Source organism: Prunus dulcis, chromosome 2, assembly GCF_902201215.1.
Source record: "Prunus dulcis chromosome 2, ALMONDv2, whole genome shotgun sequence".
Classification (NCBI taxonomy): domain Eukaryota; kingdom Viridiplantae; phylum Streptophyta; class Magnoliopsida; order Rosales; family Rosaceae; genus Prunus; species Prunus dulcis.
The window spans coordinates 3,021,726-3,036,752 of NC_047651.1; the positions used below are offsets into that span (position 1 = coordinate 3,021,726).

Sequence of the window (15,027 nt, forward strand, 5' to 3'; positions counted from 1 at the left end):
TGAGTATGTATTGGTAAATGTCCCCAAAATTGGGTATGAACTCGTAAATGACCCTACAGATTGAGGGATTTACTGTAGTTTGTCCAAAATAAAAATAAAAAAACCCTACCCAGATCCAATAAGTCAAACTGAATTCCAAATCAAGCACTTCAATGTCGTTTCGTCCACACACGTCGAAGACCACAACTCCATCGTCACCAGTGTCGAAGGGTTGGTGTACACAGGGGAGACAGACGGGGCAGTCAAAGTGTGAAAGAGAGCGCAAATGTTGTTAAAGGAGCGCAGTGACAGCGCTCGCCATTAACGTCTTGGGCTTGATCGTGTACTACAGGTCCTCTGACGATATGGGTGGTGGGGGTGTGGGTGTGGGTGGGTTTGGGTGGTTATGGATTTAGCTAAAAAGTTGAAGACGTGAAAAAGAAGAAGAAGCGGCAGCTAACGCTGTTGTTCTTCTTGTTGGTTATGTTTTGGAAATTGGAAGGAAAACGCATAGAGGAGCAGAGAGGGGTTGGGGAAGCAGCTTGGGCTGGTGTTGCTAGAGAGTTGGATCTGGGTAGGTTTTTTTTTTAATTTTAAAAATAATTTAAACAATTAAACAATTTTTTATTATTTGTTTTGTCTACTAGGAATCCATGTCATTAAAAAATAGAGTCCACATTCGCCACATCAGCATTTAATAGATTCACTAACGATTTGGCTAATGGAGAAGGCAATTTGTAGGGTTTCCGGGAGTTTGATTATGTACTCGTAAATGTCTCTAAAATTGGGTATGAATTTAAAAATGACCCTATAATTTGAGGAGTTTTATATAATTTGTCCTAAAATTTATGTATACATGCCAAACTGTGATTGGTGTGAATATATTATAAGTTCCTACATTCGGAGGAAGGAGAAAAATATTTTTCTTTTAAACTTCCAAATATACTATTTTATAATGTTTGTTGACAAATAGTCGTGAATGAGTGTTTCTAAAAGTAGAAATATACCCATTTTTGGATCACGCGCAATTACCCAATTGCTCACAATCCGCAAAGACTCACCCACCCAAATCCAGAAAGCAAGCCGTGGACAAAAGTGGTGGCTTAGGTTCAACCTAGCCCAACTCTCGTCGACAGCGACCTCCAATGCAACATCGTCCACGAACCAGATCCAGTGGGGCCCACAACAACCAAAATAAATAATAAAATAAAACCTGAACGCTGCCCAAATGGAAAACGGAATTCATCTGAAATGCAAATCCAGCCAATCACGTCGCAGCATTAGATCGATCCTCTCTCCACCACGAATTTAGATACGCTCTCCCCATCACTCGTGTCGCCAAATTTCACCAATTGCACCCCGTAACGTCACGTGACGCGGGCCCCACCCCTTTCCCCTCCAGAAGGCCAACTCTTCTCTGTCTCACTGTGGAAAGCTCTCTCTCTCTCTCTCTCTCTCTCTCTCTCTCTCTCTCTCTCTCTCTCTTTCTTTTACTCTTCGTAGGGAAGGCTCTGCATGTTGGAAGTTTGGTTGATGTTTACTTTGTGAAGCTTCTGGCGATGTGTGGACGAAACTCTGTGCGTGCCTCTGATTGCGGTTTCGGTTTCGGTTTTGTGATTACTTGTGGCTTCTTCAGAGATGTTTGATTGGAACGACGAGGAGGTATGCCGTTTCTTCTTCTTGATCTTTTTTTTCTTCCCATATTAAACAGTCGGATTTATATTTGTTGGTTTGATTGTGAAATGATGAAAGTTGTTGTTTGGTTTTTGGAGTGAGACGACATGAATTGGTCTTGTTCTGTTTGGATGGATTATCTTGTTTTAGAAATATACACTTCTTAGGTGAATTTCTGTGTTCTTGTCGATGAATTTGATGCACGGTAGTCAAATATGTTATATTTCTTGAATTTTTGTGACAATCTAGCAAATGAGAGACAGACATATAAACTAGTTTTCAGTAAATTATGAATCCTGAAAATTTTTCCAAATTTGAATTTTCTAATACCATAAAGGTAATTACTTATATTTATGTAAGACAATCGAAAAAAAATGGAGAGAGTCCAAGGATGAACAGATCTGGAGGTGGTTGTTTGATGAACATACGGAATGTCAGTTTGTGTTAGGATTGACAATTTGAATTAATCTAGGAATCACTGTTTTTTGTCTTCAGTATGAGTATATAGCACATGGTCATGAACAGTAGGGGATAAAGTGAGTTTACATTATGCAGGAAGAGTTCCTTGTTCGAGTGAAAGCAAGGCGAAGAAACAAGAATTGGGCTGAACTAGGATTCTATATAATGAAATGAAGACCTGAGAAACAACATTTTTTGAAATGATGTTGCAACTTGGATATGTAGCACTAAGTGGAATTATAGAGGTGACATTGAGCTCTGGGGGTTATTTAGAGTTCTAATAAAAAATGTGGTTCTTTATGGTTTCTATACTGTAACTAGGAAATATGAGAGTGAAGAAGGTATAAGGAAAGTTACAAGTTATACTGTATGTGTAACCCAAAAAAGGTCGTAGTGGAATCTCGTCTTGAAAGCTATTGATCACACTGTCCCGAATTCAATTATGCACACTGTGCTAGTTACACAATAGCGAAACTACAATGACAATTATGAAAGCTGTAATGCGGAACTGTAGAATCGGCATGTTTTTATTAACAGAGGTGTAGGTTTATCATGTTCTTATATATTTTTGTTAATCAGAAAATTGGGGAGCTGCAGTTTGTCAAGTTTTGAGGTTTTTGTTTTGTTTTTTGGGTTGTAGAGTGCTTGTGGTTGTACTACAACCTTTAGGATGTGTTTTGGTAATTCTATCTAGCTGGTGGAATTCTCATCAGCACCTTTACTTTAATTTTTTTGTTTTTTTTTTGTTTTGTAATATTCGAACCGAGTATTTTAATCTGCAGCATGCTTTGTTAATATTGGTTCAAACGACTGGTGTTTTAATTTTCTAAGTACATCTCTATTATTTGTAATAATGAAGTTTGAACCTAATCCTCAAACACCAACAAGCACTTACACACTTTAGTTCTATTAGATACTAGTAAATCCTAACCAACTTGTTTAATTGTGTTAGATGACTTCAGACTAACCCGATTTATTCATTAATCATGTCTTGTTTGTATCACACATGAAATAGAAACTTAAGACTAGAATCCCTCATTTCTAAATCAAATATACCACTCATACACCCCTCGCGCAATAAAAATCCAAATCATTGAGTGCTAAAAAACTAAGAAAAGGATTCAAACAATAACATATGAAGAACCTCCACTTTGATGGCTAAGTTCAAGGTTTTCATCGGTTCTCTCATGCACCTGAGCTTGTGGCAATGTTTGCAATGTTTCAGCTTAACTCCTAACTTTAACAGTAAGTGTATGCAGAGCAAGAGAAGGAAGTTCCTCTACCAAGTCGCTTTTGTATAGCCACATGAGATGATAACACATTTTCACCTCATATCTCATTATTTTGTTGCTGTAAGGTAAAGTCTAGGATCTTGAAAGAACACTAATGACTTCAGACTAATGAAATAATCAAAATGCATCAGAAGTTTCCAAAAGGTGACTGGAGGGATGAAAAATGATGGATGCTTATTTACACGGGTCACTGAGACCGAATCTAATTCGTGTACAATGTGTTAAAATGCCAGAAGCTTTGAGAATTATGATTTCCCGACCAGTGTACATTAATCATCATGCGATGTCTGATTGTCTCTCTATCTCTCATATGTACACAATCTCAAGTAGTGATATGCAACTAAGCTGACAGAATCATCTGTTATTACTTTCTGTGATCTTTTAAATCCTTTTATATCAACTTCCCAATGAAAGTATTTAAATATTGTTCTCATCATGTCTCATGCTAATGTTTAATTTTAGTTTGTGCTTTCAGCTTGCAAACATAATATGCGGTGAGGCAGGTGAGAATGATGATCATATTGTGCCTTATCCTGAGGCAAGTGATGATTATTGCAACAAGAAGGAATGGAGTCAAGAATCTCATACCATCAAGCCTACTGAACAGAAGACCCCTGTGGCCAAAATTGACTTGCATAGCAGTTCCAACTTTGACACCATTGAAGGAATTTCAACCTCTGAATTTGGAACGGACTCGTGGCCTGATTTATCTTTATCCGATGTTGCCAAAACTGAACAGCATTGCATAGGTACTGAAGCACCTGACAATTTTACTGAAATTATCAACAGTGGTTAATCAATTGTTTTTTTTTTTTTTAGGGCATAAAACAAGCATTTTTGTTTTAGGTAAGATATTGGATAAAACAAGCATTGACACACACTTACACACAAAGAGACATGCAAAAGGGCTTGATACCCCAGTGTCGGTTAACCTGACTTCATTTCCTGTTGACAATGGAGATCAATTGTGCTATGTCTTTTTTACTCCAATTGAAAATTTACTCTTTATATCTCAGCTCCATTTCCTTACTCATCCTTCTATTCTTTCCTGGGACCTGAGCTGTATCATTTGTTATATGCGTAGTCTATCTTTGAGTTAATTCTTGGTCCTTCCTGGGACAAAGAAAACACAAAACTGTCTTATTCTTCTTTTTCTTTCTTTTTTTTTTTTTTTTTTTGGTTTGCTCGTCAGAGTGATTAGACTTTTTCTTCAGGTGTGGTTCACTTGTTAAATCAACTGAAAATTTGAAATCCTCAAACGATCCGAAGATATCAGGATTAGTGATTGTGTGGCACAGTTGTTTAATCTGAGATTTTGATGAGTTGATGGGGGCATGATGTTGTAGCGTATATGCTTTAAACAATCATTATGGTGATTTCATTGTCATCAATTGTATAGTGGAGTGTTCTATTGTTGGAAAAACAGGAAGATATGGGTAAGGCTTTTTAAGGTTTGTCATTTCCATTAGTTTCTTTCAACTTGCAAGCTCAAGAAGATGGAGTTTCAGAAGGCAAAAACATTATGACAATATGAGGAATTTTTGTCAGTATATAAATGGCAAGGAAGGTAAATAACACCAATTTGATGTGATAAGCTAATCACTATAACTTGTGGTTGGCTATGCAATGAAACATGCATGATTTTTTATATTTCTATGGGGGAAGTGTGCAGAAGTGTTAAGTGTTTTGACAGGTGTATTAGGGAGGGAGAGCTGTTTTCTGTAGATTTTACACGAAACTCAATTTACTTGGTCTGATTTTAGGGACAGGTTGGTTTCTAAGTTGGACAGATTCCTTTTGACACTTGATTGGGAGGAGGCCTACCTGGATCATGGACAAGAACCCTTAGTTATGTCACTGTTGAACCATTTTCCTGTTCTGTTGGACGCAAGGGGTTGGGTACCCTTTAGATATTAGTGGCTGCAGCATAAGTCTTTCAAATGGTGGCTGGAGTGTTCAATGCAGGGCTAGGCAGGTTTCAGGTTTCTGAAGAAACTGGAATGAGTTTAACAAAAGCTGAAAGTGTGGAGTAAGGAGCTTTCTGGGATTTGAGAGTTGAATAAAAATTTTGAGCAGGAATGAGGAGATTGATTTGTTGGACAAGGAGTGAGTCTAAGTGCAGAATTGATCAAGGAGAGGAGTGATCTTAGAAATAAGTTCGGTGAGGTGATGTTAAGGAACATTTTTCTCGGATGCTAAAAACGAAAGTTAAATGGCTAAGGGAGTGGGATGATAAAATTGTTTTACTAATTGGGCCGGCGAGCTGTGTTTCCACTTGTTTCCTAGTTTATATTGGATTTCTTTGAACTGCAACACTGTGATCTCTTCTTAAGTTTCTTCTTGGATTGGCATCATTTGTTGGGACAGGTTCGGAGTAATTTTGAGTGAGTAAGAGTTCGAAGAACATTTGGAATTGTCTTTTTGTCTAGCCAGCATCTCCTTGCATCCAAATCATGTCCATAAAATGTAATGGTCTGTTCTTTCCTCTGGTAATTTTCCTTTCATGTAGCCAACACTCAATGAAATCTTCCCTTTGAGCACTTTAAGTTGATTTGGAAGGTTGGTGTTCTAACTAATGTGGAAATTGTACATGGGGCTGATGATCCGTGGGAAAATAAATGTGTGTCACTTGCTCCAAGAAGAAGGCCTTATGCATGCTTGTAACCACCTTGGTCTCTGTCGTGTAAAAAGGAGGCGGAGAATGCTGACTAAATTTGTATACATCTTCATTTCACTAGGCAGATTTGGGCTTGCATGTTGATGGTGTTTGGGTGACTTGTGCATGTATCCAAGGAGCTGATTTTGTTCTCGTCAGAGGGTCATTGGGCAGCAAGGGGCTAGGAAAATGGTGCTCACTCTGGAGATGTGCTGATTTTGCTCTTACGTTGAATGTTTGGCTGGAAGAGAATAGCATGCTCTTTGAGGGCAAAGAGGACGATGTGGAGTTACTTTGGGATAGGATATATTTTTAGTTTCTCAATGCTCTTCATTGTCAAAGAATTTTAAAGGCATCCCTATTAATGTAGTTCTTCTTTATTTGTTTTTTTTTTTTCCGGGTGGGGTGGGGTGGGGTGGGTGGACAAGTGAATTTCTCATCTATCTTACCTTTTATTTTCTGTTTGTTTTAACATAATTCGTGGTTCTTATTAAAAATTACCCTTTTAACAGCTGAGACAATTCAACTTGATAAAGATGGTGAAAATTTTCAAAATTCCAATGAAGCTAAAGAACAAGGTGATCTTGTTGACTTTGGGTGGGCTAACATTGGAAGTTTTGATGATCTTGATCAGATTTTCAGGTAATTCACCATGATGACATCATTTTCTTGGTTTGTTAATGAAGCATATTCGTCTCAAGAATATTCTGATATACAAGAGTTTTTGCTATCGCACGGAAGTTTGCTCCTCGTTCTTTTTCTTTTTAGAATTGACAAGCTGGCATGATCTGAAAACCTAATTAAGTTTACCTTCTGTGTAGTTTCATAACTATCATTTGCAAATAGTTTTCTCTATATAAAAAACTAAAGCAACTGAAATGTTATGTGCTTCTTGGAATTTGCACTCTGAAGAACACCAGGTATAACATACAAAGTACTAAATTATATTTACAGTTTCAGACCATGAATTAGTAATAGATTTTGATACTCCTCACTCCAATTGTTTTACATAGCTTATTTAACCTTCCATATTAAATAATAAAAATATGCAGCTGTATGTATCCATCTGACTCAATATTCTCACAAGTGGTTATTTTGCAGCAATGATGACTCCATATTTGGCCATGCAAGTCTTGCTAACACTGACGAGCTATGGTCTTCTTCTAGAGATGCAACTACAAGTCCAATCAAAGCCTTTCCTGTATCTTCAGACTCACCAAGTTTCACATCAGGAGCACTAAGCAATGCATCTGAGAAATTGGAAATTAAAACAGAATATGCCCAGAAAGATGACGAGTCAATCACCCCTGGCTATGGAAAGACGAATTATTCTGCATCTCATGGTCTGCGGAATGCACATGTGATTCTTGATCATGTGGAATATGCTGGAGGTAAAAGTAAGCCCATGGCAAAGGAACAGGTACTATGATTTAATCTAAAACATAATCAGTTCATAGCACATTCATATTTTTTTAACTAAATTAATCAAGAAAAGCAATCTCATAATTTTATTTGACTTTCACAGACAGATTTGGACATGGGAAAAGGCACTCTGACAAATTCTTACTTGATTGCTGAGAATTCTTCTACCCCAAATGAAATAGCTAATAAGGTACCATCTCTCTCTCTCTCTCTCTCTCTCTCTCTCTCTCTCTCTCTCTCTCTCTCATGTTCTGATATGCCTAGGACTCATGATGAGGCAAATCATTTATGGTTCTTAATAAAAAGTTAAATAGTCTGTCTGATGTCTTTTAGAATAATAACATATAGGATGTGGAAATGCTTAAGAAATTACTTCAAAATGTAAATGGAGTTGTCAACCTTTTGTATTAAAAGTCCATTTAGCATGGAGGAAGAGAAACTAGTAGTTAGAGAGGGGAAGTATCAGTAGCCTGTGAGTATTGCATTTGACAGAAAAAAATGTTATCTTTAGTCGAAGTATTGGTTATTTTCATGGTATGTCAGGTTTTTCACAGTTTTTCCTTTAGACCTCCAACTTTGATTAAAGTATCATTAATCTTTTACTTACTGTGTATATACTTTCTATTTTCATCTAAACTATTAAACAATATTCAAAAACGGAAATTCTTAAGACATCCATGCAAAGTAGTAGCCATTTAACATGATAAATGCATTTTCTTCTGGACTTCATCCAAGAGACATTAGGCCAGGTATTGTTGGAAGAAATTCGTGGGTTAGGTGGTAATGAAGGAATTGCAAAGATGCCTCTAGAATACAATGAAGTCTGGCATTTTCTGTTGTTGGTCTGCCTTTTGCAACCAACCTGAACAAGAAGGCTCAATGTTTAGAAAATAGTGAAATCGTTTCTGGAAATTTCTAGAGAAACTGATGAGTTTTTAAAAAAGATAGAGTGACGAATTTTAGAGAGGGAGAACAATATTGGGATCATACAAATGTGTGAAATGTGGGTACTTATAAAAGTTGTAGCATTCTTTCCTTTTACACCATAACTTTATCGAGTACAGAAAAATCTTTGTTGATTACAATATCAAATTCAATGTGTTAGTTTGTACTTATTCATTTCAAATTGAGTTATAGGGGTTCTTCCTTCATATGTGCAGGTTTCTAGACACAGAAAAATTATGAGGGGTCACAGAAAGTTGGAGGAGAAAAGCGAGGAGAAATCATTGCAAGATTTTTATGGCACATGGCCTTCATCAAGAACCCCTTCCGGACATTCTGAGAACCAATTGGCACACTTCATGCTACAATCTTCTCCTTCTTCAGAGCTCAGCCAGAAGAGACAGCTTCAAGGACCTGAGTCTTTTCCATACCAACATATCTCAAACCAATATGTGGCCCAGTCTATGTATGGGAACCTCACTAATCCAAACCATGCTACATATGTGCCATCTCACATTCAGCCTGGGGAGTTGAAGCATCAACATTGTTTTTCTAGTTATGAAGTTTCTCCTGGGGGTGCAAGGGCTATAAACAAGTCAGCAGATACTTCTGTGAAGGCTCTGACCATGACTCCTCAAGAAAAAATTGAAAAGTTAAGGAGGCGGCAGCAACTACAGGCAATGCTTGCCATTCAGAAACAACAGCAACAATTTAGTCATCAAATCTGTAGTACCAATCATTCTGCCACTCAAAAATGTCCTCAAGAAAATAAAATTCAGCATTTTGAGAAAGCTGATCTGGAAGTTGAAGGCTTCAGCACTCTTCCTTCTCTGGACCCAAACTCATCCACAGAACAAGATGATTCCAGTATGGTTTCTGCAGCAGTTGATGATTACTCAATGGAGGATACAATACTTTACAGGCTTCAAGATATTATATCAAAGGTATGCTCACTTTCAAAGTGGATTCTTTTCCTGGTAAGGTAAATTGGACTTAGTTACAATGGCAAAGCAATGTTTCACTACAGTTGGACATCAAAATAAGACTTTGCATACGGGATAGCTTGTTCCGGTTGGCTGAAAGTGCATTGCAAAGGCATTATGCTATTGATACTAGCAATTCAAACAAAACTAGCAAGGATGAGGATGAAGTCGTTGCAAAGGAGGACACCAATAGTCATAACAGGTTAAAAAGCTTCCTTGTTCTCATAGTTTTGTTGCAATTTCATTTGAGCCCAAATGGTTATCCCTTGTATGCTGATTTCCTACATGGATTTACACCCTTGAAAAGAAAATATTTACTTGTAAACAATCCGAAAAGAACAGAGAAATAGTCATCTAGGTTATAGAATCCTATAAAATCCATGACTTTATAGTTGACTTATATTTGGTTTTTCTTTCCATGCCTGAAAATAATCAGTGAAACTGTCATGAACTTGTTGAAATTTTAGTTTACACATGTAGTGAATTCCTTTGATTACTAGTAATGGTTAATGCTAGAACTTTTCAAGAATTAATGAGAGACTTCATTTGGGAGGTGGTGAGGGTAAAAAGAATAATTTAATCAGTTGGGATCTTGTATAGAAGCCGAAGGGGAAAGGTGGGTTAGTTCTTGGATAAAGAGTTAGGGGTTTAGTAGGCAAATGGTTCTGAAGATTTCACTTCAAAAATTTCCCCCACAGTTTGTAATATTAGGAATATAAGTGGAGTTAATTCTAATGGTTGGAATTACTGAAAGGTTCATTTCGATGTCCTTTGAACTTTTGAGATTGATATTTTTGTGTTATCCTTCCCTTTCTCATTTGTTGGAATTCATTGTTGATATTGGAAATGTAAGTGGATTTTTTTGGGAAGATATTTGGGTTGGTAAGTTGTCTTTCTGATTGTTGTTATCCCAACTTTTACCGAATAGCTTCTATTTCACATTCTTGTGGGATTTAAGTTTTCAAAGGAATTTGAATGGGATGTTGATTTGTTTATGTTATAAATAAATGTTTCCTAAAACCCAAGTTTTTTTGGATAAAAAGACCGTTTCTTTCCCACTTTTTTAGAGTAAATTGGAAACTACTTCATGCTGTATAATTCTTCTCCTTGATTAACTTTTTATATACTCTCACAGCTACTTGGGTTCTTCATGAATACCCTATTATCACCTTTTATGATGCACTTGACTATACTTAACAGCCCATGTATTGTAGAAAGTTACGATTTTCCCTTTTTTTTTCTCTTTATATTTGTGGTGTATAAACTCTGATCAATTTTATATTTGGGTTTGGAGTAAGAACCATTTTGTCCAAGTTGTTTTTCACTCACTTTCCTATTAATCCCATGGTATTTCAGGCATGGTAGGATGCTAGATGTCGAAACAGAGACCAATCCCATAGATCGAATCGTGGCCCATTTGCTCTTCCATAGGCATTTGGATTTATCAGAGAAACATTCTGACGCACCTGAATCACCTGTTTCTTCTAAGTTGACATGTGAACACAAAGCAGGTTTAGTAAACGTGTCGAATGAATGCTTGCCAGACAGTTTGAAGAACAAACAATGTTTTCCTCGTCAAGGATCTACAAATTATTGCCCACTGGGTGAGCCCCATTCTTCGGACCTGTTTAAAAAAATTCCTTTGATGGACAACTCAGAAAACGCATCTAACAATGGTCCGACACATGGTGGAGCTATGAAGGCTGAAGCCTCTCTGTGAACAAATATGTGTCACATAATTTGATAAGGGTAATTCCTTCCTTTATCTCTCCCATGCTAATTAATAATTTAATAGGTTTCTAGTAAATGGCTGTACGAATTCACTGGTAATGTGGAGATTTTCTTTCATTGTCAGCCAACCGCGATCTTCATCAAGTGTGGTCATGGAGCTTCCGGCAACACTATCGATGGGGAGTGTCCTATAAATGAATGCGCTTCATAAAAAGATTGCATGTTTCAAGACAATGTTCAGTATAAGTAGTTATGTATGTGTCAACTGCCATAAGATTGGCTAAAGTGCCTCACATATACGAGGCCATACTTTGCTACCTGTGTGAATAAGATTTTCTATGTATGAAGAGTTGGAGCTGCATATTTAGCTAGTATTTCAGCTCCTAACAAATTTATGCGTTCAACTTGCAAAAATAAATCCAGAGGTAATATGTCCTTAGATAAAGTAAATATCTTAGATTGTTAAATAAGATATGAATACTTGATTTACATTGTCCAGCTACACAAACGACAAACTAGTTTTTTGGTGGATGGTTTTCTACTTCTGCTTGCAACTACTTTTGTTCTTGTGTTGTGCCCCTTTTCTGTTTTCCAAGTATGTTGTCGTAGCTTTTGTTTTGGAGGTGTTTTTTTGGGTCATGTTTTGGAGTCTATCTATGGGTCTCATAGGGTCTCATAGATATAGAGTGTGATTTTTGTCTTTATATTTTACCAAAAAGAAAGTGAGTGCACATTGAACAATTGAACGCGATAGCAGTACATTGAGGTTGGAATATAAATAGAATGTATACGGATTTTATAGGGCTTGTTTGATAGGGAGAACTAGATTAGATTAGAGTAGCAAAATGTCACATTTTATGTGCATTCAAGGCATAATATGAATATGTTGCCTAACTTGGAGGAAGAATGAGAACTATCTATAAGAAGTTGATGACTAAAACTTATTTGTGGGTCTATCTATTAGAGAATGGGGACTATTCATACCGTGGGTTCTTTGGACGTTTTTAACTGGTATAAAGAACAATAAGAATATATATGTTGTCACGGATGGGAAATGAGGTAATGCACGATGCCATTGTTGAAGCTTTTTCCCAATTCCCATCATCGTTTATGTTTATGGTACATTATGAGAAATGTGAACTCCAATTTGAATGACTTGAAAATTGTAAGAGAATTTAGCTACTAGACGCATGGTGCTTTGATGCTAGAAATCCGAACAGCATTGATACATATGGTAGACACATGATCTAAAAGGCAATTGGATTGAGATGGCGCACATAATTAGAAAAGATAAGACTGAAGCGTATTGCTCGAGGCATTCTTTGATGGGATACCACCACACAACTAGTTGAGGGTAAGCATAAGAATTTCAAGGAGGGAATCGGTAGACGGATGAAGTTAGTCAAGTGTAGTCAAGTGTATTCCGCGAATTGATATATGTATTTTGAGTTGTTGAGAAATGAGAATGTGAATGATAGATGTATTTGAATAATTCAAACCCGGCCCCTCTTACCCAACTCTGATCTTCGAAGGGACATGGATTTTCCATTTTCACCCACCACGTTTACAATTTGATAAGGAATGAGATTTTTAAATAAATAAAAACGACATTTCATTTCGTTGCAGCCCATAAGAAAAGGATGACAATCTTCATGTTCACAAATTTTCCAAATTTGGGAGAGCCAATGAGGAATGGATTGCGTTTTACTACCACACAGAGCACCACTTCATAATCATGCAAACTAATTGAATCATATGGAATTCCTTGTTATCATAAATTTTATGTTATGAAATGTATGCATATGGATAATCATGGCATTAAACGTAGGGACATTTTGGTCTAATTTGTAATTAAACACACTTAACTCCAATATTTTCAATCCAAAAAATTCCATAAACTTCCCACAAATACATTTAACGATAAAATGATTTTTTGCAACATTAATAAACAACAAGAATCTTATTTTGAGGTTATTATGCAACTTAAATTTTGGACAAGGTTGAGAAAGAGACTAGGTTAGTATATATGTTGTGACATCTTTTTCCCTAAAATACAAAAAAAAAAAAAAAAACTAATACTTTGACGAAAGAACCAATGTCACAAACTGTATTGAAAGACCAATGTGAGAATCATGTAATAATTCAAGGGATAAAGCTATAATTTTTTACAAATGTGGATACTTGCTAAAAATGAAATATCGAAGTTGAGGATTCCATCAAATAATCTTATGTGAGGGACACCTTTATAGGGCGCACCATGTGTTTGTGCAAATTTATCACGGGAGAATATTCGCGTATAGATTGTTCACTCTTTGAGCTTCCTTCTCTCTGACGTAGCAGTTTAGAGGAGAGAGAGAAACTTTTGTTTACTAACATACGTTTTTCCCACGTTATCTCCTCATTAATTCTAAATTCTATTAATGCTATTTCCCCTTTCTATTCCATTTTCTCTTTCATTCTAGGGTCATAAAGAATTAGGGATGGCAATGGGTAGGTCTGGACTCAAGTATGGTAATACCATCCTCATCCCTAGCCCATTCCCTTTAGGAATTTTCTAGGAATCCTTGTCCCCGTACCCATCGAGGGGCTATCTCCCAAATCCCTGATTTTTTTATTCAAAAAATATTTATCCTGCTAGTTGCAACACAGTACAGCAAAAGAAGATATACATGCAGTAACCGTAACAGAATTTGTTCGCTGCAAATCCAACAAAACACAATGTAAAGTGAGAATAGAAACCTAAAGAACTTAACAAATCCACCAACAATATTAACATTAGCATCAAACTATCCATCTGACCAAGGGAAATTTTTATTTTGAAGGGAGAAAAGCAAGGCTTCGATAGCAAATGATTATAGATTGACAACTGCCAATATACTCTCATATGCAAGCTTTGTGCTCCTCCATGATATCTTATATCATCTGCAGGAGGAATAGATGGACCAATTGCGGCTACCTGAGAAGGATTCAAAGGGGCAGATGTGTAGGGTAACTTATGCTTTGTTATATTATATTATATTATGTATTTATTGATTTAAAACTAAATATATAATTATCATGTAGTGTTCGGGGACGAAGATACCAATATCATTCCCAGTTCGTACCGATGGGGATTTTTAAAATTCGAGAATCCCTATACCCACCCCCAATTTCCCTCAGAAATCTCCCCTTATTAGGAGCGGAGACCCGACATGAATTTCAACCATCCCTACTCATATACTAACTTTAAAGGGATATTTTCATCACAATATAACCTTTCCTCCCACAAGATACTGCACGTCTAATGTTCAGCAAGGGCATCGGATCTCATTTGTGAAACTTTAAATAAAGAGCATGTGACCTTATTTACGGATGAGCTATAATTTTACCAAAAATAACCTTACAACTTTACAATTCTTATTCACTAGCCTCTCCGCACACGCTTTCGCACCTACTAGAGGCTTTTTTTTATTTAAATTTTTAAAATTTTTTTTAAAATTGAAAAAGATAATGGGTAGTTGTGTTTCATAAAAATAGGATTCATTATCTGATTTTTCTTTTAATTTTAAAATTTTTAATATGAAAAAGTGTGAATTTATCATATTATCCTCATTTAATTAATAATTTTAATTCTTAATGCTTTGATTAACTAAGGGTATTTTATGGTATTTTGAACATTTCACCATTCTCTGTCTTTTGCTTTATATATATAGATGATAAGTAAATATGCCATAATTCCCTAATGCCTTACTTTCCCCAAGAAAAGATAACTTGGATAGTTATGTTCCATAAAAGTAGAACCTATTATTTGATTTTGTTTTTAATTTTAATTTTGTTAATATGAAAAAGTGTGAATTTACCATATTATCCTTATTTAATTAATAATTTTAATTATTAATGCTTGGATTAA

The 15,027-nt window shown here is 36.1% G+C and overlaps 1 protein-coding gene across 3 annotated transcripts; it reads left to right on the forward strand.

Annotated features, from left to right (window-relative positions):
* The first annotated feature begins 1,272 nt into the window (after positions 1-1,272).
* LOC117617709 (protein LNK2) lies at positions 1,273-11,640 on the forward strand. 3 transcript variants are annotated; one of them, XM_034347199.1, is made up of 9 exons: positions 1,273-1,641; positions 3,880-4,153; positions 6,573-6,702; positions 7,228-7,480; positions 7,586-7,672; positions 8,643-9,368; positions 9,452-9,609; positions 10,764-11,156; positions 11,263-11,640. In XM_034347199.1, the coding sequence occupies exons 1-8, from the start codon at positions 1,618-1,620 to the stop codon at positions 11,125-11,127; spliced, it is 2,016 nt and encodes a 671-aa protein (XP_034203090.1). In that variant the 5' UTR covers positions 1,273-1,617; the 3' UTR covers positions 11,128-11,156; positions 11,263-11,640. The 3 variants fall into 3 exon arrangements, with proteins under 3 accessions (XP_034203090.1, XP_034203089.1, XP_034203092.1); XM_034347198.1 differs by having other exon boundaries at positions 1,275-1,641; positions 7,162-7,480; XM_034347201.1 differs by lacking the exons at positions 1,273-1,641; positions 3,880-4,153; positions 6,573-6,702 and adding an exon at positions 6,924-6,980 and having other exon boundaries at positions 7,148-7,480.
* The last annotated feature ends 3,387 nt before the right edge of the window (positions 11,641-15,027 follow it).

Excerpts from the sequence above, each read along its gene's own strand:
- LOC117617709 (XM_034347198.1), top strand. The coding sequence starts at position 1,618 with ATGTTTGATTGGAACGACGAGGAG. Across the intron at positions 7,481-7,585 it reads AGCCCATGGCAAAGGAACAG|ACAGATTTGGACATGGGAAA; the intron begins GTACTATGATTT and ends TGACTTTCACAG. Across the intron at positions 9,610-10,763 it reads GACACCAATAGTCATAACAG|GCATGGTAGGATGCTAGATG; the intron begins GTTAAAAAGCTT and ends ATGGTATTTCAG.